The 26,006-nt window shown below is 42.1% G+C and overlaps 1 protein-coding gene and 1 pseudogene across 3 annotated transcripts in view; one reads left to right on the top strand and one right to left on the bottom strand.

Moving 5' to 3' along the window:
- The window catches only part of PPARGC1B (PPARG coactivator 1 beta), a 166,745-nt gene that overhangs the window by 94,023 nt on the left and 46,716 nt on the right, over nt 1-26,006 (bottom strand). Inside the window, exon 2 of one of the 3 annotated variants that reach the window (XM_043981444.1) lies at nt 18,997-19,035. The exons of the other annotated variants lie outside the window; for them this stretch is intronic. Coding sequence (XP_043837379.1) covers nt 18,997-19,035 — 39 coding nt within the window. The remainder of the gene's footprint in view (nt 1-18,996; nt 19,036-26,006) is intronic. 3 annotated transcript variants of the gene reach the window in all.
- On the top strand, nt 18,526-18,853 carry LOC122739767 (annotated as a pseudogene).

Here is a 26,006-nt window from a genome sequence, read left to right as displayed (position 1 = left end):
AGCAGTGAAAAGAACACTGGATTTAAAGGTGAAAGGACCCAGGTTTGAATTGACTTGGGGCAAGTTGCCCCTCACTGTGCCTCAGTTTCCTCAACTGTAAAATGAAAGTGGTTGGACTAAATGAGCTCTAAGTTCCCTTCAAGCTCTAAATCTGTAATTCAATGATTCACAGGATATCAGACCTGGAAAGGAGCTTAGAGAACATCTTCTTCAACATCCTCCAGGTATGAAAGGGGAAACCGAGTTCCAGAGACTAGATGCTTTTTAAAACGTGAATTGATATTATTTTAGAAAGGAGGAACCTAAGACCACAATCGATGAAGAGACTTAAGCAAGGTCGAGCCGCAAATGAGGGGGGAGAGAAATGTGACTCTTCTGACTGCCTCAAAGGGTTCTGTCTACCTTGAGCCACTTCTTTTCCAAACATGTTATGTTCAGTTTGCCTTAAAGAGCTGAGAGAGAAGAGAGGAGGCTTCACTGAAGTTTGGGGGCATATTTCTCAGACTGTGGTGCATGCATGGATTGCGTCAGAAGCAGTACCAACAGCTGAGAATCTAGGTAGCAGCAACACCACGCTCCTTGAGCATCGAACAAACATCTACTGAATCCAGTCTCTGTTCCCTGAGCATGTCTGTGCATGCATGTGTGCATATATGTGTGGCTGCATGACACACAAGTCACAACACAGGTGCAGATAATCTTCAAGAGAAAAAAATAATCCAAGATTCCAAATGCCTGCTCTCCATGAGAAAGCCGGCGGGAGGCTGGAATGAATGAGGCAGCTGGGGAGGGTGCAAGTGACATGGAGCAGGAGAGAGGACCAAAGAAGGAAACGAGTTAGAGCAGAGAAAGGGGGGAGAAATGGAAGGCGGGGGATAGAGGGAGACAGGAAGAAGGGCATGAGGCCAGCTAGGGTTTCTACAGCCAGCCCATACTGTAAAAGGAGTGGGCAGAGGATGGGCCCCAGAGAGAAGTTGAAGAAGCCTCTGAAATTGGGGGGGGGGGCGGTTAAAGGCTTAACCCTTTCCTCCTGGTGAAAAGACAGGAAGGGATTTCTGAATGACTAACTCCCCACTTTTTTGGCAGAGTTGTCTTGGAATGCAGTAAGGAAGGTGCCTCCCAACTCCACATCATCACTCAGGCCATGGAACTGTTCCCTTATCTATTCTTCTCTGCCCATTTCATGCCAATGGCTGAAGGAGGGTTGTGGGGAAGGGGTATAGAATATTAAAGGCCAGGGTTGGGGAAAGGAGACAGCAAGAGGAAAGACATGCCGCATTGCCCACTGCTGCCTGCTGTATTTCTGGGATCAGCTTCCTCCCATTTCAGCCTGAATAATACCAATGAGCTGATTTCAGCTCCCTGGGGCTGTGACCTTCGAGCTCACCTCATCCCCAAAGCTCAGGACCCAGAGCCAGAAAGAAGTCCTCCCTCCTAATTGCTAGGTGACCCCAAGGGCAAGGCAGCTCCTTTCATTTTCCTCCTCTAAGATGGGCATCATACCAACACTTTTTTTTTGGAAGGGCAATGAAGGTTAAGTGACTTGCCCAAAGTCACACAGCTAGTAAATGTCAAGTGTCTAAGGCCAAATTTGAACTCAGGTCTTCCTGAATCCAGGACTGGTGCTTTATCCACTGAGCCACCTAGCTGCCCCTGGCCTTCATTCTTGAAGAGGACCATGACATCAGGGTAATGTCATGACTTACAATGAATTGGATTTAAGTGAGGGAGGGCTGTGCAAAGTCACTAATCTCACTCTCTCCTCCAGTGCCATCTGGGTGCAGTGGCAAGATATGTATCAGGACGACTGAAGATGGCCCCGGATATTAAAGGCAATTGGGGTTAAGTGACTTTCCCAGGGCCAAACAGCTAGTGAGTGAGGTGAAGTTTGAACTCAGGTTCAAACTCCAGGGCCAGTGCTCTATGTACTTACTGCATCACCTAACTGCCTCACTGGCCCATCAACAGACTCGTCCTTACAGGTAAGATCCTTGAGTTATAATACACACAGGGTCATTGCATTCTAGCAGCCCTGCAAGCAGAACTTTCCTCCAGAATGGTCACTGTTCTGAATGGGGCAGTACCTTGGGTGGTTACTCTCAGCCCTCTTGGTTTTCATATAAGACCTTCTTTGTAACTGGCAGGGGAAGCAGACACATGACATTGGGGGGAGGGGGTGCACAGGGGGGGCGGGAGAGATTATAAAATTCTGAGGTTTCTTCCAGACTCCATCTGGTCACATTCACAGACACACCCTCCCTCCCCCCAGGTCCCCCCCAAATAATGACACTGGGACAAGGAATCCTCTATTCCCCCTATGGAAGCAGAAACCCAGCAGGAAATCTTCAAGGTGTGGTATCTTTCCAAGTACAGTCAGAGGGCAAGATAGCTCCACAGAAAGGGCCATATTCACTATGATCGCCGTTTGGACAATGGTAACGCAGTGTGGTAACAAAAACATTGGTCAGAGCAGCTAAGTTTGAATCCCAGCCCCGCCACTGTGTGACCTTTGAGAGGCCATCTGACCACTTCAGCCTCAGTTTCCCCATGATGATGAGGGATTAGATGATCTCTAAATTCCCTCAAAGCTCTAAAAATATAACTAGCCCAATATGATTGGTTTCCTTCATATTCTTATGTTTTATTTTGTGTATTTAAAAACATTATTTTGAGAAGAGGACTATACCTTTCACCACATTGCCAAAGTGTAAAGTGAGTAAAGAACCCTTGAATAAGATGTCCTGGGCTTCTGGTCCTCTTGCCCAGGGCTCTGTCTTCAGAAGAGAAAATTCTTCAGGGAGAAAATTCTTGCAAGCCAAGCTTAAGCCTGTCTGTTTCCCAGAATATTCCTCCCCATTTATAACCTCCCCAAGCCAAACTTAATTTGCATTATACCTTCTATCCTTCTTTTTCCTCCACAAAAAAAAAAAAAACTATCTTGGAGGTAATTAATGCCTTAAATTCAATGCCCCCCCCCACACTTTTTTTTCCGGTGGGGCAAGGAGGGGGTTAAGTGACTTGCCCAGGGTCACACAGCTAGTGTCAAGTGTCTGAGGCTGGATTTGAACTCAAGTCCTCCTGAATCCAGGGCCAGTGCTTTATGCACCTTTACTAGGTGCTTTATGTCACCTAGCTGCCCCACAATGTTCCCCCTTAGTTCAACCTGTGGTCTAGGGGTACAGGACTGGCTCCTTGGGGCCATACTGAACTGGACTATCCAAGGAGGTCTAGTATGGTCTCTAGGTAGCCCCCATGGAAGATGTTCACTGCACAGCTGCATGCAGGGCAAAGGTAGTTCCAGCATTTAGAGTAGCTCATGACAGGCAGCTAGGTGGCACAGTGGATAAAGCACTGGTCCTGGATTCAGAAAGACCTGAGTTCAAATCCGGCCTCAGACACTTGACACTTACTAGCTGCGTGACCCTGGGCAAGTCACTTAACCTCCATTGTCCCACCAAAAAAAAAAATAGAGTAGCTTATGAGTGCCCATCTGAGGAGGCAGGTTCTTATGGTAGGTCATTCACCAAAGCCCCCAAACCAAAGCACATCCTGACAAGAGACCACCTTGAAAAGCATACAAAGAGAAATAAAGGTAAGTAGCACTCCTTGGCTGGGGGAGCTTGTCTACTCCCTCAATGATGAAGCATAAGACCTTGGGGGTTGGGGGGGTGGGGGGGAAGGGAGGGGGATTAAGCAATGCCCAAACTTATTAGATCTCCTGTGTAAACATGTGCACTGTTTTCCAAGAAAATAACATAAACAACGGCAAGACTAATTCAGTGAACTTGTTTCATTGCTGGGAGGTGGTAGAAGGAGAGCAGGTCAAGGGTCCAGGTGCAGGCATCAGGAGGATGGATGGATGACCAGCCCTCTCTCACCTCCCCTTCCCTATCCCCAACCTTGTGCCCAAAGTGGCCCCAGGCAGCTGGCTCTTCCCAGCTCTCAGGAGAAACCCCAGCCATAGAAGGAAAGAGACCAGAAATGCCAATGGTGGGGGGGGGGTGCCTATACAGAACACATGCAGAACTCACCCCACAGGCCCCATTCACCGGTAAGTGCAGCTAAAACCCATCCCAAGAGAACAGAGCTGGAGGCTCCCTGGTGATCAGTGTCCAGGGCACCATTTCTCTGCATGCTCTTCTGATGATCAGCTACCAGTGCCCAGTCCAACGTTTTAAGTCAAATCAAAGTCAAGCCAAGTCAACAAGCATTTATTAAGCTCTTACCAGGGTCAGGAGCAGGAACCAGAGAGGAATGAAGGAGTAAACAAGAGGCCTCTTCCTTAAAATGGAAGTTTTGGAAGGAAACAAGGATGATGGAGGCTTCTAGGCCAGGCTGGTAGGGATAGTGGAGGCTCAAGCTCTCAAGCCTGTGTCCCACCATCATCTATCCAACTACCTCTAAGAAGTAGCATGGCACAGTGGGAAAAGTGGTGGCTTTGGAATCAAAGGACCTGAATTTGAATCCTGACTTGGATACTCTAGGCTTCATTTCTTCAACTATAAAATGGGAAGAATTGGCTTAGATGGTCTTGAAGATGCTGCTCTAAACCTATGATTTCACGGTCAATGGACAATGATTCATGGACAGTGATTTTGGCATCCTTCCATACATAATTTTATTCGTGGGTTTAAGACATGTTCTATGGGGCAGCTAGGTGGCGCAGTGGATAGAGCACCAGCCCTGGAGTCAGGAGGACCTGAGTTCAAATCCGGCATCAGACACTTAACACTTACTAGCTGTATGACACTGGGCAAGTCACTTAACCCCAATTGCCTCACACACACACACACACACACACACACACACACACACACACACACACACACACAAACAACCCAAAGACATGTTCTAATTATTAATTTTATTTGAATAAAAGATTGGTTAATAAAATTATTTGTATAAACTGTCTTATGAAAAGCAGGAAGGGAGGCACGATCATTTTAAAGGGGGGGGGTCATCACTACACAAAGTTTGGAAACTAGGACTCTAGGAACATTTCACATACATGATCTCATTTGATCTTTACAACAATCCCTTGAAGGAGCAAGACAGAAGACAAAGCGTCTTAAGGAAAAAAGTCCTGACCCAGGAGTAAAAAAGCCTAGATTTAAGTTTGTGCTTTAACACTCAATTAGCTGCATAGCCTTGGACCAGTCACTTTTATTCCCAAGGTCTCATTATCCTTATCTCTAAAGTGGCAGTGGGAGATCATGGTGATTGAATGAAATGTTTGCCAACTGAGTCCCTTCCAGCTCTATGATTATTGTTCCCTTTTTACAAATGAAGAAACTGAAGCCCACACAAGTTGACGTGTTGGCCCAAGGTCAGAAGGAATCAGTTGGGGAGCCAAGATTCTTAGTTCAAGTCCTTTAATTTCTTTTCATAAGGCAGCTCAGTGGCTTGGTGAATAGAGTGCTGGGCCTCAGACTGCTACTAGTTGTGTGACCCTGGTCAAGTCACTTTACCCTGTTTGCCTCAGTTTCCTCATCTGTAAAATGAGCTGGAGAAGGAAGAGGCAAAACAGTCCAATATCATTACGAAAAAGACCCCAAATAGGGTTATGTAGAGCCAGACTAGTACTAAAAAACAAGGAATTTCTTTGGTGCTCATACACTCATGTGACAGCTGTGATGTGAGTGAAGGCACAATGGAGTGGTACCCAGAAGTCCTAAGGTCATATCTCAGCTCTGCCAGCAAAATGTTTGATCTTGGGTAATTCTGCCTCCATGAGTTTCCAGTCCTGCCCCACCCGCCTGTCCCCGAAGAAAAGGGAATAACACTATTACAGTGCTGGGTGTTTTGTCAAATGGAAAGTGCTCTGGGAAGTCAGTCAGCTCTATGAGAACTGAAAGTCGTGGCCTCTTGCTCCTATTGCTCCACAGAAGCTCTTGGGGCTACCCTAACCCCAGAGGTCAGAGGGAGACGCTGGGCCTCAGGAGGCTGAGGGAGACACTGGGTGAGAGGTGAAGCTTAAGAGCCACAATCTAAATCTATAACATTTTATTGGGCCGTAAGCAAGCTGGCAAGAGGCCTCCCAGGCATGGTACCTGCCAGCCCCTGTCGGCACACACCCACACACACCTCCCAGGACAGCCAGTAAACTGGCTGGGCCAAAGGGAAAGGAGGAAATTTCAAGCAGATTGTGAAATCCGTGGCAGTCCCCAGTCCTCAGCCCAGCCCTGACCCAGCCCATCCTGTCCTGGGGCTGCTGCTGGGGCTACAGTCAACCTCTCCTACCTCCATGGCCTGCAAAACACTGAGCCAGTACTAGAAACCAGATCCCAGCACGAAGGAATGCTGTACCATCTGTGCCCTGGAAGCCTCCCCATTGCCTCAGCTCTGAAGGACTTCACGCTCCCCCCAAAACAGGGAGACGATTTTCCCTTCCTATTCAAATGGGTATTAAATTGTCTTTTTTTTAAATATTGATTTTTTTTCAATTAACCAGTGCTTATTTTCTCCCTCCAACCACCTTGAGAGGAAAAAGAAAAGAAAAACCCTTGTAATAAATACGCATTATCAAACAAAACAGATTTCCACATTGGCCACGTACAAAAACATATATCTCATTTGGCATCTTGAGTCCTTCCCCTCTCCATCGGGAGGTGGGTCAGTTACTAAATTTGTTCATTTTACTTCCACCACATCTCCATTACCTCCTCTCCACTCATACAGCCATTATCCTGATTTAAAAGGGCCTCAGCACCTCTTACTTGAACCACTACTGTTGTTCAGTCATTTCAGTTGTGTCTGACTCTTTGTGATCCCATTTGGGGTTTCCTTAGCAAAGATACTAGAGGGCTTTGCCTCTTCCTTCTCCAGCTCATTTTACAGATGAGGAAACTGGGGTAAACAGGGTGAAGTGATTTGCCCTGTGTTACACAACTAGTAAATGTCTGAGGCCACATTTGAACTCAGGTCTTCCTGACACCAGGTCCAGAGCTCTATCGCTGCCTACAGTGGATCACTATAACAGCTACCTAATTGGTCTCCCTGCTTCCAATGACTTTGTTACTCCAATTCATCCCTCACAGAGCTGCTAAAATACTCTTGCCAAAGCATGGGTCTGACCATATCATACCCCTATTCAAAACTGTCAGTGATTTCCCCATTAGCTCTACTATAAGATACAAGCTCCTTAGGCTGGCATTTAAGGTCCTTCACAAACTGGCTACTACCTCCCTTTTCTAGCCTAATTGCATACAGGTCCCCTTCAGGTATTTCCACATACAAGCCAAACTGCAGCACAAGCTATTCCCCACAGACAACACCCCATCTCTTCTCTTCCCTCCATGTGCAGAGAGAGGGAAAGAAATCAAGGGTCTTAGAGGGTTGGCTCCCCAGGTGTCTCCTCCTGACCTCAGGCTCATCTCTTAGCCTCTAATGAGAACTCTCTTATCTCAGCCTCCAAGAATCCTCCTCTTTTTTCATGTCTCAGCTACTATTCAAAGCCTTTCTCCCACCCGCCCCCTCACTCTCCCTAGTCCAGCAGTTACTGCTCCTCAGATTTCTCTTGTATTTACTTATCTGCTTATATGTGTCACCTCCCCAGTAGATGTAAGCTCCTTGAGGCCTGGGACTGCTTGTCATTTTTGTCTTTGTACACCCAGCATGTAGGATCATGCCTTGTACAGAAACGCTTATGGGATTCACTCGAAGGAGCCAAAGGGAAGATGAGCACATTTCTCATATCTGTGGGGCCCCATTTACATTACATTTGCAAACTTAGAACACATCAGCTAGCTGAGCTCCACACTTGTCCCAGTATATGGTAGGAAATCAAAGCCCAGAAATGATTAGTGGCTTGCCCACTGTCACCCAGAAAATCTGTGGCATGGTTTGAATCTTTGTTATATAACATACACATTCACCCTGTGCCAAAGCCCTTTACCAGGGCCTTGTGGTGGCATGGCTGGGACCCTGAATACCAGACACCTATGCCAACAGGACAGAAGCTCAGGTAGATCCCTGCAAGCTCACAAGAAGCCCAACTTCACCACCTTGCTGGTGATAGGATGATTTAATATTTTCAGCCACAGCAACTCATGGAGAGGCTCATACACAGGCATGTTATGGGATGGAGTGCCTACTTGGATGGAGTCATAGGTCACTTACGTGCATATCACTTAGGGACAATTAATAACCAACTGTACTTCAAGGACCACCAGGCTACCTCTAACTACCCCCCTACACACACATTCACCAGAAAACCACAGAACCTTCACAAAATAGGAGAGTTACAAGGGACATTGATGGTCATTTATTCCAATGCACACATGAAAGGAATTCCCCACTCTAGCATACCCAACAAGTTGGCTGTCCAGGCTTTGCTGTAAGAACTCCAAGGAGGTGAATTCACTACCTCTCTTGGTACCCCATTTCACTTTTGGATGGCTCCAATTGTCAGAGGTTTTCAAGCCTAAATGTACTTAGCAACTTCTACCTACTGTTCCTGGGTTTTCCTTCTTCCATATTATGGCACTTCAGATATCTGAAAAGAACTATCAATCCCCTCCACCCCCTCTCCCCAGCCCCCATTTTTCCCTCCAGGCCATTCAGCCAATCTTCATCCATCATGGCCTCAATGCCCTACAACATCCTGGTAGCCCACTCTATATACTATCTCGGTTTATTGATGTCTTTCTCAAACTATGGTGCCCAGAATTGTACACAACAATAAATCTGATAAGGGCAGGGTACAATGTGACTATAACCTCCCTAATCCTGGAAGCTCTGTCCCTCTTAATGAAGAACAAGCTCACGCCAATTCTCTACTGACACATACCAAGTTTGCAGTCCATTAATACTCCAAGATATATTTCAGAACAACTGCTAACAATCCATTTCTCTCCTATCTTGTACTTCTGAAGTTGACATTTTTTATATCCAGGTGCAAGACTTTACATTTACCCCTAATGATTTTCATATTATTATTTTTTGTCCATTGCTCTGGTCTTGTCAAATTCATTTTGAATCTTAACTGTCATCTGCTGCATTAGCTCTCCTTCCCAGCTTTGTGTCATATGCAAATTTTATGAACAGTACACCATGTAAGTACTAAACTTCATGAGTTCAAATCTGGCCTTAGACACTTAGTAGGGGTGTGACCGTGGGCAAGTCATTTAACCCTGTTTGCCTCCATTTCCTCATCTGTAAAACAAGCTGGAGAAGGAAATGGAAAACCACTTTACTATTTCTGCCAAGAAAACCCCAAAAGGGGTCACAAGGAGTAGGACATAACTGAAAAATAACTAAACAACAACTAAATAGGCCTTTAAGTCATTGATAAAAATGTTCAATAGAACAGGGCCAACTACTGATCCCTGAAGCCTTTCACTGGAGACCTCCTGACACTTTGATATTGAATCATTACTCTCAGAGCCTGAATATCTAATCAGTTATGAATCCATGTGATTATATTCCCATCTAATGTACATCCCTCCATCTCCAACAGAATAGTATGAGATGATAAAAGGTTTTGCTACAATCTAGATAAGCTATGGTATATTCATGGGATTCTTCTCATTTACTAGTTTAACAGTTCTGTCAAAAAAAGAAATGTCTGGAATGGATTGTTCTTGATGAAGCCATACTGACTCTTTGAAATCACTGCTTTTCCAGTTCTTCAGGTTTTTTACCAAGTCTTTCTTTAATGATCTGCTCTAGGATTTTCCCAGGAATCAAAGTCAACCTCACTTTCACATTTTGCAGGCTTGGTTCTCTTCCCTTTTTAGACAGGGACAACATTTGCCCTTCTCCAGTCTCATAGCATAGTTCCTATTTTCCATGGTCTTTCAATTATCACTGACAACCATCACATCTGCCCAAGAATGCAAGGCTAGATCTAGTTCATCTGGACCAGATGACATCATTTTATCTTGGACACCTAACAAGGTACTTATCCTGGGTATCAAATCCTTATTAGTCATCTTTCTTCTATCCTTTCCAGGATAGTCACTCCTTGACAGAAAAAACAGAAACAAAGCATAATGGAGTGCTTGTCAGTTATCACTGGCACATCCACCCCAAGCAATGGTCCTTATCCCTCCTCTTCTCTCCACATAGCTTAAAGAACAAAACCATCCTTTTTGTTGTCCTTTGCTTCTCTCACCAGCTTCAGTCATCCTGAGCATTAGCAGTACTGAGGCTATTTTTACAGGACCATGCAACCCTCATATTCATTCTTTGCTACCTAGCTTTGCTTCTATTTTCTGTACATTGGTTCTTTAAATCCAGTTTAGTTGGTGAGTTCCCTTTGCATCCACACCCATCTCTTCAGACAAATCCCATTTTTCCTCCTCAGTGAAACTGCTTCCCTTGGAATCTTCAGAATTTTATTCTCGAATATCTCCCATTTCTCTTGGGCTGACTTCCACTGAAGCACTTTATTCCATGGGATGCTACCTACCTTACCTCTGGATTCTTTGAAGTCTGTTTTCCCAAGATTTAGGGTACATATAAGATTGGATCCAGATATCCTCTCTTTCTTTAATCACAAATCCTAAAATGGACTGGTCATTTCCCCTCAGGATTATTACAATTTCTGCCACAATGACTAGGTCCCTCTTCCTCTTTAGTAAGAATTTGATCCAGAATGGAATTTCCCCTTGTGAGTGCTTTTGAAAAAAGGCTGGGATTCTTAAACTGGGATTTTTGAACTTAATTTTTAAAAACTTTTATAATTATATTTCAATGTAATTGGTTTCCTTTGTAATCCTATGTACTTTATTTTATGCATTTAAGAACATTATTCTAAGGTATTCATAGGATTCATAAAATAGCCAAAGTCCAAAACACATACACACACACACACACACACACAAGCTCCTGCACTAAATAAGACAAGCCAAGAAGCCATTAGCTGCTCTGCTTTTGGAAGAGAGAGAACTCCAGAAGATGTCTAGATAATTGAAGTTCCCATCACATCTTCGTGTCAGACTTTGATCTGTTTCCTAAGTTCCTTATCTATTTCTTACTTCTGTCTAGGTGGTCTGTAGTATACACTACAATGGCAAAATCGCACCTGTTTGTTCCTCCTTTGACTTGAACTCAAAAGATAATCTTACCATCACCCTATACCAGGAATGCTATCCTACCAAGGTTAGCAACATCCTATTCTTGACACATCATTGACTCAATTTTTCTTCTCTGGATTTGTCTTAATCAGTCAAGGCAAAGAACCAGAGAAAGAGTCACATGAAAAAAGCCCTAAACATCCCTTACAATGTACAGAGACACAGGCACCATAGTGGTTTTTATAAAGAACAAGAAAGTTGGCTTCGGAGTAAGGGACGTCTGGGCTCACATTCTACCTCTGACACATACTGTGTGACCTTGGTCAAGAAACTTCATTTTTCAGTGTCCTGAGCAACTTTCTAAGATTAAGAAGCAATGAAGGTACTGATTTGCTTCTGTAAAAAGAGTTTTCTCTTTCCATTGGTGGGGGACTATGTGTATAGAATGCTGAATACACAGACTCTTTCAATATGTTTATTAGTTTTGCTAATTTTCCACCCTCTTTTCTTCTTGTGCTATAGAATGGTTCTTTGGGGGAGGGTGGGGCGAGGGGTACATTGGGAAATGAGTGGCACAGAGACTAGGAGACTGGAGAATAGCCTGGGTGCTTTTCAGTACCTGGTCCAGCTTGAACTCTGCTCATACATGGTCCCAGGACTATCCTGAACAGATGGTCTTTAGCTGTACAAAGGAGAATCCTCTGGGTCCCTTCTATAAACCTGTAATGACCTTTGTTTGGGTCTAGTGCTAAGGATAGAGGCAATACCTTGCCTTTATGTTTTTTAGGGTTTATTTTCTTTAAAAATGGAAAATAATCCATCACTAGATCAGAGGATATGTGTCGAGGTCTAATATATTCTGAAGGGTCTGTCTCATGGAACATCACATACAGTGAGCGAGATGGGAATTAGAAGGTAAACCCCTTGTGAGCAGGGATTACTTCGTTCTTGGTACTTCTGTCTCCAACAGATTAAGAGCTTGGCAGTGCTTGGCACAGAGTGGGCACTTAATGCTTACTGAATGAATGACTGAGCTGAGAGGGGTCATAAAAAGTCAGAGGAAGCTTCCATGGTGAAGGAGAGAGTTTGAAATAGTCCCTGAAGCACTGGTAGGTATTGCACAGAGAGAAGGAGCAGATGGAGGATGGGGAGAGAGGAGAGGTAAAAACAATAGGTGTGAGCAAAGATGGGGAGATAAAAATGAACACATCTGGTGCAGGGGGCTAGCAAGGGGACCAGGGTGACTGGATAAGAGAGCAGATATTGGGTAGAAGAGGGTGAAAAAGCTGAAGACATGGATTTGCAGCAGTGAGCACTTCCTCAGGAAACAAATTATTCTTCATTTGGCACAAATTACTCTTCAATTCCCCACCCCAGTACTTAACACAATGCTTGATAATAGTAACTACTTAATAAATTTTTTTGTTATTTTTTATTTTTTAATAATAAGTGCCAATAGAAGTGAGATGAAATTATTCCCCAATCCATGGTGGAAAGCAAGCAAGCAAGGAGAGGCTAAGCAACTTACCAAGGGTCACATGACAGCATTGGCCATTTGGAGTCCCAGTTCTTTGTCTGATCTGTGGACCCTCTGGCTAAAGAAAAGTCATATGGGGTCACATCTGGGTCCAATAAACATATGCACACCACACACCTCCATGGCCCATTCCATTGCACCACACACCACCACAGCCAGTACCATCACACCACTCACCCCCAAAATAAACACTAGCAAAACCAAAATTTCAGTCTCAAAAAATATGACCACATCCTGCCTAAGTCAAGAACTGATACAACCAAATTCTACTACAACCAAAGGTTGTAGATAGCAAAAGAGACACACCAGACCTATTCTGTGCAATTTCCCACCCTCTTTTCATATTGACAATGGTAAAACAAGAAAAACACAACAAACTAGGTTTCTAATACCTAAATTCCTCTTTGCTCACTTTAGTCTTATCCCATAGACCCAGGAAGATTTGTTAGCAACAGAATGTACTTTCATATTGGGTTACACAATACAGATGTAATTTATGTGGGATAGTCCAATTTAATTGTGAGAAATGCAAAATCCTGCATTTAAGTTCCAATAATTAGCTACACAAGTATAAATTAAGGGAGGTATGGCCTAACATGTGAAAAAGATCTGTGAGTCCTAATGCACTAAATTCTAAAATGAATCAGTAGTATGATATGGCATCCAAAAAGGCTAATGCAATCTTAGGCTGCACTAACAGAAGTTTAATGTCTAGAATTGCAGGGTGATGGGGGGGGGGGTCAAAGGAAAGAGGAAAGGGGGTCCCTTGTATTCTACCTTAATAAGACCCAATCTTGGGTCCTATGTTTAGTTTTGCTGTGCCATATTTTAGCAGGAATATTGATAAAATGGAGCAGGTCCAGAAGAGACTGAGGAGAGGGCTCGAAACCCTGCCCTTTGAGGAATGTTTGTTCTTAGTCCCAGAGGTCAGAACTAGGACCAGGGGACAGAAGTGCCAAGGAGGCAGATTTCAACTTCATATGGACAAATACAAATACTTTTCCAAACAAGCTGTGGAACAACTGGGAAGGCTGACTTGAAAAGCGGTGAGCTTCCTGGGACTGGATATTTTGAAGCCAAAAGATTCCATGAACACCCGTTAGGAAAACCAGTAGTGGCACCATTGGAAAGAGTTACGGATATGGAATCCCATTTTATGAGTATTCAAATCCCACTCTGACATTTATTACCTGTGTGACCTTGGGCAAGTCACTTCATTTGGGGCTTAGTTTCCTCATGTATAAAATTAAGGTATTGGGGGCAACTTAGGTGGCACAGTGGATAGAGCACCAGCTTACTCTATATATAAAACTTACTAGCTGTGTGACCCCCGGGAAGTCAGTTAACCCCAAATATTTCAAAGACTAAAATAAAATGAAGGTATTGGACTCTACTGGCCTCATGGGGCAATTAGGTGACACAGTGGATAGAGTGTCAGTCCTGTAGTCAGGAGGACCTGAGTTCAAATCCTGACTCATACTCTAGCTCTGTGACTCCAGAGCAAGTAGCTTAACCCTACTTGCCCCAGTTCCTCATCTGTAAAATGAGCTGGAGAAGGAAATGTCAAACCATTCCAGTATCTCTGCCCAAAAAACCACAAATGGGATCACTAAGAATTGGACATGACTAATCAACCAAACAACAAAATTGGACTCTAAGCTATGTTCCTGTCCTATATCCTATGATCTATATTGTGAAAGAAATTCCATCATGGAATTACTCTGACATCCCTTCCAAGGATCAAGAATTCTGAGAGTCCACAATCACAGACTTAAAGTTAAAAGGGACCTCCTCATGGGCCATCTTGGTCCTCAAAAGACAAAGTCTAACCCACTTCATTTTACAGTTGAGGAAAATGAGGCCCAGGAAAGGTAAATGACTACTCCTAGGGCACAAAGGTGTCAGAGGTAGAATTTGAACTCAGGTCCCTTGACTCCATAGCTGTCATTCTTTCCATTATATAGTGTTGCCTTAACTTCGTCTGTTTTGTGGACCCTCTGATTAAAGAAAAGTCATATGGGGTCACATCTGGGTCCAGTAAACACATGCACACCACACACCTCCATGGTCCATTCCATTGTGTCACATGCCACCACAAGCCTATACCATTGCACCACATTGTTCCAGTTCTACTACCAGTGCTGATGACTACTAAGGTCTAAGAATGACATTTGACATTTGTCACCAACCTCCCTGATAACGTCTCTGACCTCCAGGGAGCAACAAGCCCTGCTAGACAAAGAAGGAAAATAAGAAATCAAAGAAAGACAGTTTAAGAAGCCTTTTCTTATCTGTGCAGCAAAGCTGATGGATTTTGCACTGTCTCCCCATTGGATGGAGTCTGGGCAGGTCTTTGAAAACGCCATAGCCCTACCTTTACAACTCATAAGTTTATCAAAAAACAAAATTAGAATTCAAATTTCTCTTCACATAGGATATAACTGAACATTTATTAAGCACCTACTATGTGCAGAGCACAGTGCTAGGCCCGGGAAAGACAAAGAGCATAGGCATTTAAAGATAAAATGACAAACAGTTCCTCTTCTCAAGGAGCTCACTAATTCTCATTCATAATGGAATTTTATCTCCAGACCCACAACAATGGAATCATTATACTGAGCACAAAGGACAAAAGGAGGAACATTTTTTATTTCTTTCAAGGACTACAGAGCCACAGAAAAACAAATGACTTCCACCTAAGTAGAAAGCACTTCACAAGACTTTTAAAAGGGAGAAATAAATACCCATTTGATTACTAATTTAACTAACAAATGCAACTTTATTTTTTAAAAATCAACATTTTCATTTGGTTTGTCTTTGGAATAAAAGAGGGATGGAATTAATTTCAGGTTACCAGGGAGAGGAAAGGAAGAGACCGGGGTTCTAGTCTCAGCTCCCCTGCCAATTTACTAGATGCCCTCGGGCAGAAAATACTTTATGACATCTCTTTGTTACCCCATTTGGGGTTTTCTAGGCAAAAGATAATGGCGTGGTTTGCCAGCTCATTTTATACATAAGGTAACTGAGGCTAAGTGACTTACCCAGGGTGACACAGCTAGCTAGTGCCTGAGGCCAGATTTGAACTCCAGACAGACTTCTGACCTCTCTCTACCAGCCCCCACTCTATCCACTGCACCAGCTAACTGCCCTAGGATATCCTTTAATCCTGACTGTGCACATAGCACTTTATGATTGCAAAGTTCCTTTTTCTCTAATCATCTGAACTTGGAAATCTCACCTCTGATGCCTATGACCTATGCAAGTTTAGGCAGATACTTCTTTCTGGGTCTCAATTTCTTCCCCTATAAAATGTGGGAGCAGAAATAGATTCAATTCCATCCAAATAGCATTTATTAAGGGCCTGCCATGTGCCAAGTGTGGCTCTAGGCACTAGGAATACAAAGACAAAAAGCTAAACAGTTCTTGGCTTCAAGGAGCTTACATTGTCCTGGAGAAAAGTCATACTTTAATAGAAAATGAAATATATAATATATGCAAAGTAAATCCTGGAGGGAGCCACAGCTCGATTTAATATAAAAGGCAGTTTGTTGAGAGAACTGGGATTCCAGAGGGAATAATGAAAATGTAGGGGAGAAGGGATAGAAATACAGGATGGATGTGGTTGATGTGGATGGGTATGAGGAAGCAGGAAGTGGTGGTCAGGGAAGGGAGCTTTGGCCTAAGTAGTCTACAACTCAGAACTACAGGGATTCTGAGTAGAGTGAGAAGGCTCTACTCAGAGTAGCAAGAATGGCAAGGAATATGGTGATACTTTGCTCCTGCCTGATGGTCAAGGAAGGAGTCAAAGCAGTCAATTCCAAGCCCTGGATAGTTATAGAAAAATAAGGCTTGTTTGAGATACAATCCTCAGTCAAGTCAGTTTTGCGCCAGGTCTTTTTCCAATGCTGAGTAGATTATAAGGGGATGGCTTAGAAGCAGTAAGGCCGGTGGACAGCACCTGCTGCTGCCCAAGTTTCAAGGAAAGGGCTTGAAACCAAGGAACTGGACTATGTATGTGGTCTCTGAGGTCCCTCACTATTCTTAAGTTTCATCATGCTATGATCCCATGTCTATTCCCCAGCTACAACCACTCTACAATGAGAAACCACCATCCTTCTACCAGACAGGCAAGGTAGACATCAGTGGTAAACTGTCAAGAGTAAAAGGAGAAGGGGCAGCTAGGTGGCACAGTGGATAAAGCACCAGCACTGGATTCAGGAGGACCTGAGTTCAAATCCTACCTCAGACACTTGACACTTACTAGCTGTGTGACCCTGGGCAAGTCACTTAACCCTCATTGCCCTGCTCCCCCCCCCAAAAAAAAGAGTAAGAGGAAAAGCTCCCATAAGGGCAAAGGCTGAACCTTCTCTAAACCATACATGACCCTCAGTCCTCAAAGAAGAGGGTATGTGCCGAATGAATGCTGAATGATTTTGATTAATCTTATTATGAAGATTATGGTGGACCTATTAAAGTTTTCATTACAATAAAAGAGAAATGTAGGATATAAAGTGTTTGCCTATTTTTATAAACATTTCACAGGCATAGCTGTCTATGCCCACCTTCTCTCTTTGCATAAGTCTTCCTCAACCTTCAAAGTTCAGATCAACTCTTATCTCCTTTAGGAAAACTGACCTAGCCCTCAGGATCTGTTTCCTCTACCCCTCCCTCAGAACTCCCATAGCACTTGTTCTGTATCCCACATTTATCACTTAGACTACTTGGCCTAGTAATCGTAGTTACCTCTTTTAAGTAGCATGTTGGTCTTAATATTCCCAAAGTTCCTCCAAAATCTGGCTTATAGAAAACCTGGGGATAATTTATAATTGGTGTAATTTTTCAGTCTACACTCCAAGAATACAGACAACAAAAAGATATGAAACCATGATATACAAGGACTGAAAAAAGATTAAGTGGGGGATGAACCATGGTGTTCAATAATTTGAAAGGTTATTATTTGGAAGAGGGAATAGACCTTTTCAGTGTATCCTTAGAGAACAGAATAAGGGTCATGGTTGGGAGTTCTAGGGAGATAGATTGTAGCTATAGCAGTGTAACCAAATTACTTGCCCGAGGCAAGGAAAAAGGTAAGCAAATATGGTGAAATTCCACTGGTGTGTCCACATATACTGGTGGAATTCGTAAGAACAGGCCTGATAATGTACTACTTTTCTTCTAAGACTCCCTGAACCCAGTCAGCAGAGGAAGTTCATTCTTTTCTAGTTGTGAGTTAAAGAAGAGAGAAAACTTAGGGCTGGCCCACTGCATCATAATCAATCATCAATTGTTCAATGATTACTTATTAGGAGCCTTTTACATGCCAGCTCTTTTGCTAGATCCTGGGGATACAATGACAAAAATGAAACAGTAGAGTTCCTTGTCCTCCAGAAGCTTATATTCTATCTAGGAATGTAAGAAATTCTCCATCCTTGGAGGCCTTCAAGAGGGCCTGGGGGGGCAGCTAGGTGGCGCAGTGGATAGAGCACTGGCCTTGGAGTCAGGAGTACCTGAGTTCAAATCCGGCCTCAGACACTTAACACTTACTAGCTGTGTGACCCTGGGCAAGTCACTTAACCCCAATTGCCTCACTAAAAAAAAAAAAGAGTGCCTGGGGAACCACCTTGTCAGGAACATTATGCATGTGATTCTTGCTTCAGGTAAGGGTTGGACTAGATTCTTAATTCAGAAAATTGTAAGTCTAAATGAAGGATGCTAATATTACTCCAGTTTATTATGTTGGCAACCAGGTCTACCAGAATATTCTATACAGTTCTATAGTAATGGCTTAGGAAAAAGAGTTCCTGGGAGCCATTACATACAGCAGAGGCAGCAGAGGCAGCAGCAGAGACCGAGCTGCACAGCCAGGATGTGTGACTTCATGAAGGATCAGACTCTGAGTTCAAGGAGGCCCTCCAGCTATTTGACCGCACGGGGTCTGGAAAGATGTTATACATCCAGTGTGGGGACATGATGCAGGCCCTGGGCCAGAACCCCACCAATGCTGAGGTGCTCAAGGTCTTAGGGAATCCCAAGAGTGATGAGATGAACACTTTCTGCCAATGCTGCAGACCGTAGCAAAGAATAAGGACCAGGGACATATGAAGACTATGTAGAGGGGCTTCGGGTGTTTGATAAGGAAGGCAACAGCACAGTTATGGGGGCTGAAATACAGCACGTCCTCATCACTCTGGGTGAGAAGATGACCAAGGAAGAAGTGGAAGTGTTGGTGGCAGGGCATGAGGACAGCAGTGGTTGTATCAATTATGAAGAGCTAGTCCAGATGGTGCTGAACGGCTGAGAACAAAAGTCCCCTTTCCTCAAAGAATCCCCTAACTTTCTCAGTGTGAAAATGATCCTCTTGCCCTTGAAGCAACTAACTACATGGTCAGGATTACCAACATCCTTCCTTCCAACCCCCACCACATGTCCTCTTTGGCCTACCTGCTCTCCGCTTTCACCAAATAAACTTGCTAACTGCTCCTAAAAATAAAAAATAAATAAAAATGAATGAATGAATGAATGAATGAACAAATAAATTAATTAATTAAAAAGTGTTGTCTTCCAGTTCTGGTAGCGTTAGTTGAATAGAATTTATTTATTTATTTATTTAGTTTCATTTTTTTCTAATTAAAAAAGCTATTTCCACTCTTCACCTCACCCTTCCCACTGGAAAAAGAAAAGAAAAACCCTTGTAATAAACATGTAATCAAACAAAACAAATTCTTACATAGGTGACGTCCAAATATATTCACCTCATTTTGAACCCTAAGCCCATTATCTCTATGTCTGGAGGTGAGCATCACCCCCATTTTCATCAGTCCTCTGGAATTATGGTTAGTCATTTTGATTATCAGAGTTCTTACTTTTCACAAGGTTGTTTTTCAATTTTACTATTTTATTATTTATTCTGGTTCTGCTTACTTTCCTCTGCATCAATTCATACAAGTCTTCTCAGATTTCTCTAAAACCATCCCTTTCATTATTTCTTAAGGCACAACAGTATTCCATTATATTCATATATAAGAATGTGTTTGGCCTTTCCTCAACCACAAAATAGACTGATTTCTAAAGGGATCACCCCAGCATGGCTATCATATTGATTCTTTCTTTGGAGAGGGCACAGAAATACATTTTTACTTTCCCATATTCTGGGATTTTTTTAGTTGTGATCACACTCCTAAGTCCGGGCACCTATTTGGCTAAGAAAATTATCTGATCTTTCTCCCTGCACATCCTGCTGGTGCAACTACCACCACTATAAATACACACACACACACACACTTTTTCCTATGGTTTGGGAAGCAAACTCATTTCAAACTCTTTAGAATAGGACTGCTGTTGTCCTAAGTGGTTATTAACCTGTTGACCTCTTGTCCTTCTCCACCTGGAATGAAAAGAAACTTCTGCTACCCCAGCTAAGCTGGAGCAGGGTGGACTTCCTCCTCTGGCTGCACTCAGGGAGTCTTTGGGGAAGTCCAAATGGTTGCTAGGACAGCTCTTTGCTGGCTCAATGAATGGAGGGACCTGTGTGTGTCCTGGTCACCACACTGGCTGCTCCACCAGGGTGTGTGAACATGCCAAAGGAGACTAGGAAGTAAAATGCTTACTGTTTTTGTATCCCTTTTGGTTTGCTCTGAGCTCTAAAAACAGAAACCTTGGAGTCCTTATCCACCTCTAAGAGAGAAGTTTGTTTGTTTTTTCCATTGATCACTCTTCTCTGAAGGCAGGTTTGTTTATCAGATAGACCCTCAGGCTTGGAGTCAGGAGATCTGGATTTGAGTCCCAGTTCCAAAAACTTGCTAGCCTTGTGACTACAGGAAGAGTTAGGAGGCTTCCAGATTCCAGTGTACTGGAGTCTGAGCCCAAAGCAGACCTCAGGATTTTATTGCCATGGGGCATTTTTTAAAAACCATCAGGGGAAGAGGGAAATCATGAAAGGCCAGTTCTGGACCCCTTCTCTGGGAAGAATTCCTGACTCTCTAATAGACTAGAACCTGCTTGAAAGTAGGAGAATTATCCCTTTGCTTTTAATACCCTCAGAGGAAATATCCCCTGGGGGCCCTCAGAAATCCCCCTCTAAATTTCACTGAGATATCTCAGGAATATTTAAAACAAAACTCCATGAGATAAGGGGAAAACCATTAATGTAAGCTCCTTAAGGATAGGGTCTATAGTTTTTTGTCTTTGTGTATTCAGTGGCTAGCAAATTGTCTAATGCATAGGGCCTTAATAAATATTTACTTGTTGATTGATTGATTGATAGCAGTCATCCTTAATTAACTGAATTCAGTGTAGCAAAATAGTACAAATACTCCTCATGTACAGACAATATAACACTTGTGGTTGTTCAGTCACTCAGTTGTGTCTGACTCTTCATGACCCCATCCATGGACCATAGCCCTCCAGGACTTTCTATCCTCCAAGATGCATCCAACATTTTTTTTTTTTTTTGGTTTTGGCCCAGCCATATAATTTGTTCTAGATCTACTTCCACTCTTCCCCAGTAGCATACTGGACACCTTTGGACCTGAAGAGCTCATCTTCCAATGTCATTATCTTTTATCATTTTAATACTGCCCGTGGGGTTTTCTTGGCAAAGATACTAGTGGTTTGCCATTTCCTTCTCCAGTGGATCACCTTTTGTCAGAACTCTCTGCTATGAAAATATAGCACATCTGGTGCTTAATAAGAACACTAATGAAGCACAAGTACATCTACATGTTCAATCAACCCAATTGATTATTGCCAAAAAGTAGGCAGGAAAAATCTAGAGGCATTCCCATCAATTAAAGAATGGATGAACAAATCATAGCATGTGAATGTAATGAAATATTATTGTATCATAAAAATCTAAAAATATGAAGAGTTCAGAGAAATTTAGGATGACTTATCAATTGATACAAAGTGAAATAAACAAAACCAGAAGAGTACAATGAATTTACTAATGCAAAGGAGAACACTGAATGACATTAGAACTCCAAACAAGGCAAGAACAAATTGTGACTTTAGAACCTGAAGAAGCTTGCTTGCCTCCATCTCAGCAGAGAGGTGGTAGATGACAAGTATGGTATGGGGCAGCTAGGTGGCACAGTGGATAGAGCACCAGCCCTGGATTCAGGAGGACCTGAGTTCAAATATGGCCTCAGACACTTAACACTTACTAGCTGTGTGACCCTGGGCAAGTCACTTAACCCCAATTGCCTCACTAAAAAAAAAAAAAAAGACAAATGTGGTATGAGGCACACGTTGTCAGACGTGGTTAATAGGGTTTGTTTTGCTTATTCATACTTCCTTGTTGCAAGTGAATAATGGAAAAAACAGAAAAGCATCAACAAAATATGTTAAAAAAATATTATGATGGTGGCAAAGAAAGGTGCAGAAGAGTCTAGCTTGCCCACATATACTCTAATAATGACTTTAAAAAGACATCAAATGAAAGATTTATCAAGAATCCAAAGAGACATTGTAATAAGTTCCTTAATCCTGGCCAAGATCATGGGGAAAAAGACAGCCAACAGGTAAAGCAATGGAAAAGAAGTTCCTATTAGGAAAGTCAGTTCCAATTCAGTTGAGAGGATGAAATAACACAACAACTCTCCCTACCCCAACCAGCAAAGCCCCAAGAAGGCTGAAAGTAGTAGCAGCACCCTGATCACGTTGCAAAGCTCTGACCAGGGACACAAAGCCTGCTAGCACTCTGAGCCAGCCTGCAACACGGGAGGTGAAAGCCAGAAGCATGACCCTAGAAATTAAGGTCAGCACCAAACAAGTCTGACCCATGAGTGAGGGCTTGGCCCTGGCATGATGTATCTCCCAAGTTAAAATACAATCAAGAGATGCCCAAAAGAAAAACCCAGAAGAAACAAGTAACTTTACAAAAAGTACAAGTAGAAAATCAGGGGGAAAAAAGGTGTGGAGAAAAATTCTGGTAGAATAAGTAGTTTAGAATAGAAGGCAGAAGATCTTATTCAAGCAGATTCAATGGAAATAAGAATACACTTAAAAGAAATCAATGATCCCAAGAGAAAACAAAGGATACACAATATATTTAAAAGATCAAAGATTGTGACTATGTTTAATTTTACCAGGAAAGCAGCATTTGTTTGACATCAGTAATACCATAAACAAAATATGCCATGTTAAAAACAAAACAATAAAAATTATATTGTCATGTCAATAGATGCAGAAAAGGCTTTTTGACAAAATACAACTCATTTTTGTAATAAAAAATATATATAGGAACAAATGGACTTTTTCTTAATATGATAAATACCATCTATTTAAAACTGAGATCCATTATTATATGTAATAGGAAAACACAAGAAGACTTTCCAAGATTGGGATAAAATAAGGATGTCCATTATCACCATTGTTTGATACTTTGTATTAGAGTTGTTAACTATAGGTATGACAAAAACAAATTGAGGAAAGAAACATAGGCAAAGAGGAAATAAAATTACTGGGTTTTGTAGGTGATGTATATGGGGATCTACTTAGAGAATTGTAGAGATTCAATTAAAAACTGAGCAAAACAATAGAAACAGCAAAGTAGAAGGATATGAAATAAACCTACAGGAATCATCAACCTTTCTATATTTTACCAACAAAGTCTAGAAAAAAGAGAAATTTCATTCAAAATAATATTGGAATCTATAGAATACTTGGGAGTCCATCTAATGAAATACACAAAAATTTTATGAACATATCTAGAAAAAAACTTTTTGGAAACAGAGACAAGCTTAATTGATTGATATACTAATTGTTTATGGTTAAGCAAGCCACAATGATTAAAAAAAAAGACATTACTACCAAACTATCAAAGAGTTATTTTATAGAGCTATAAAAAAATAATAAAATTCATCTGAAGGATCAAAAATTCAAGATTCTCAAATGAAAATTTAAAAAGGATGAAGGAAAGGGACTAGCAGTACTAGAACTGAATCTATATTAAGAGACAGAAATCATTTTAAAACTATTTGGTGATGGTTTAAAAATAGGTAAATCAGGGGCAGCTAGGTGGCGCAGTGGATAGAGCACCGGCCCTGGAGTCAGGAGTACCTGAGTTCAAATACGGCTTCAGACACTTAACAGTTACTAGCTGTGTTACCCTGGGCAAGTCACTTAACCCCAATTGCCTCACCAAAAAGAAAAAAAACAAAAAAAACAAAAAAAAATAGGAAAATCATTAGTGGTACAAATGAAAAACACAAAATCCAGAAGGAAATAAACACAGTACTAAAGTGCTTGTTAAACCTAAAGACTCTAATCACTGGGGTAAGGATTTAATATTGAAAGAAAAAAATTATATAAAACTGAAGAACAGCCTGGTGGAAATTAAGTTTAGACCATCATATTACAACATAGGCTCTAAATGATTCATTACCTAGGTTGTATTTAAAACCAATTCAAGGAACATCAAAGGAAATACCTTTCACAACTATGGATAGGTAAAAGATTTCTTAATCGCAGGGGATAAAATGAACAATATCATTACATAAAAATTGAAAATATTTTACACAAGCAAAACTAATGAAGTTCAAATCAGAACGAAAACGAAAAAATATTTATAGCAAGTGGTTCTGATAAAAGTCTGATAACTGAGATAGAGAACTAATTCAAATATATAAGAGTCATTCCTCAATAGATGATCAAAGGCAGTTCTCAAAAAAAAAAAAAAGGAAGCTATCAAGAACCATATTCAAAAAGTTCTACATCACTAATAGGAACACAAACTAAAATAGCTTTAATGTCCCATCTCCCAACCCGTCAAATTAGCAAAGATGACATAAGAGGAAAATGACAATTGTTGGAGGGTGTGTAGGAGGACAAGCATGTTAACTCAATGGCAGTGTAGCTGTAAATTGATACAACCCTTCTGGGAAGAAATTTAGAAATATAACCAAAAAGTCACTAAACTGTGCATACTCTTTGACCCAGTGATAACACTATTAGGCCTAAAGCCCAAAGAGATGAAAGAATAGAGGAAAGACCCCAAACATGTAAAACTATCATAGCAGGACTTTTGTGTTGTAACAAACAACTAAGGGGGTTTTGAAAGGGGGAATGGTTGAACAAATTACAGGATGTGAATATAATAGAACTAGTGCCCCAAAGGGGTAGAGAAACCTGGAAAGAATTATATGAACTGATTCAGAGTCAAATAAACAAAATGAGAACAATTTAGAAAATGGATATAATTATAAAGAAAAATAACTTTGGGGGCAGCTAGGCAGCAGAGTGGATAAAGCACCAGCCCTGGATTCAGGAGGACCTGAGTTCAAATCTGACCTCAGACACTTGACACTTACTAGCTGTGTGACTCTAGGCAAGTGAATCAACCCTCATTGCCCCACCAAAAAAAAAAATGGAAAAGACTTAAGAATTCTGATCAATGCAATGACCAACTACAATACTCCAATCAAAGTATTGGGTTCAAATCCTGCCTCTGAAGTTTTCTATCTGTCTGACCTCTGCAAGTCTAGATCTATAATCCTATAACTTCAGAGGACAAAGTATGCTTCCAGTCTCCCAACAGAGAAGTGATGTACTTAGAGATGTAGACTGAAACATATTTTTGGACTTGGACAATATATGAATCCATTGTGTGATTATGCTAACTTGTTACAAAGAAGGGATTTTTAATGAATGGAAAAGAACAGAGAGAAAAAGGAGCAATGATGTACAGAAGAGAACAAAAAGAGTGAAATAAATGAAGAAAACCTTTGGAACTAATATACTGAATTTTTAATTTCCTTCCTTCAATTTCTGCTTTCCCTTCCTTCCTTCCTTCCTCCCTCTGTTCCTTCCTTCCTTCCTTCCTTCCGCCCTCCCTCCATCCATCCATCCATCTCTGCACTCTTCTTGGGTCTCCCTATCTCACCCAGGCTGTTCACAGGCCTGACATCACTATGGATCAACAAAGGAGGTTGAGTTGCTTGGTTTCCACCCTGGGCCAGTTCACCCCTTCCTAGGCAGCCTTGTGGTCTTTTGCTCTCAGGTTCTCACTATAATAATACAGGATTTAGTGTAGACACCAGATTGCCTTTAGCCTTTAGTGAAGGACCTGAGTTCAAATCCAGCCTCAGACACTTGACACCTACTAGGAGTGTGACCCTGGGCAAGTCACTTAACCCTCATTGCCCTGCCAAGAAAGAAAGAAAATAATCAAGTGAACAAGTGGTGTGTGTGTGTGTGTGTGTGTGTGTGTGTGTGTGTGTGTGCATATCCCTTATTCCATTTCACTGTCTATGGCCCTATTCATCACATTGCCCAGGAGCCTGAAGTGGCTGCAGCATAGAGGAGAGTTTACATTTTAGAATCATTGGAGGCTGTGCATGAGTTTGCAATTCCTTCCCTACCCTTTAAGAGTGAACTTTGCGGGGCAGCTAGGTGGCGCAGTGGATAAAGCACCAGCTCTGGATTCAGGAGGACCTGAGTTCAAATCTAGCCTC

The sequence above is a fragment of the Dromiciops gliroides genome, chromosome 2, assembly GCF_019393635.1.
Source record: "Dromiciops gliroides isolate mDroGli1 chromosome 2, mDroGli1.pri, whole genome shotgun sequence".
Classification (NCBI taxonomy): Eukaryota; Metazoa; Chordata; class Mammalia; order Microbiotheria; family Microbiotheriidae; genus Dromiciops; species Dromiciops gliroides.
The sequence above is the reverse complement of the archived record's forward strand: the minus strand, read 5'-3'. Positions and strand labels throughout refer to the sequence as shown.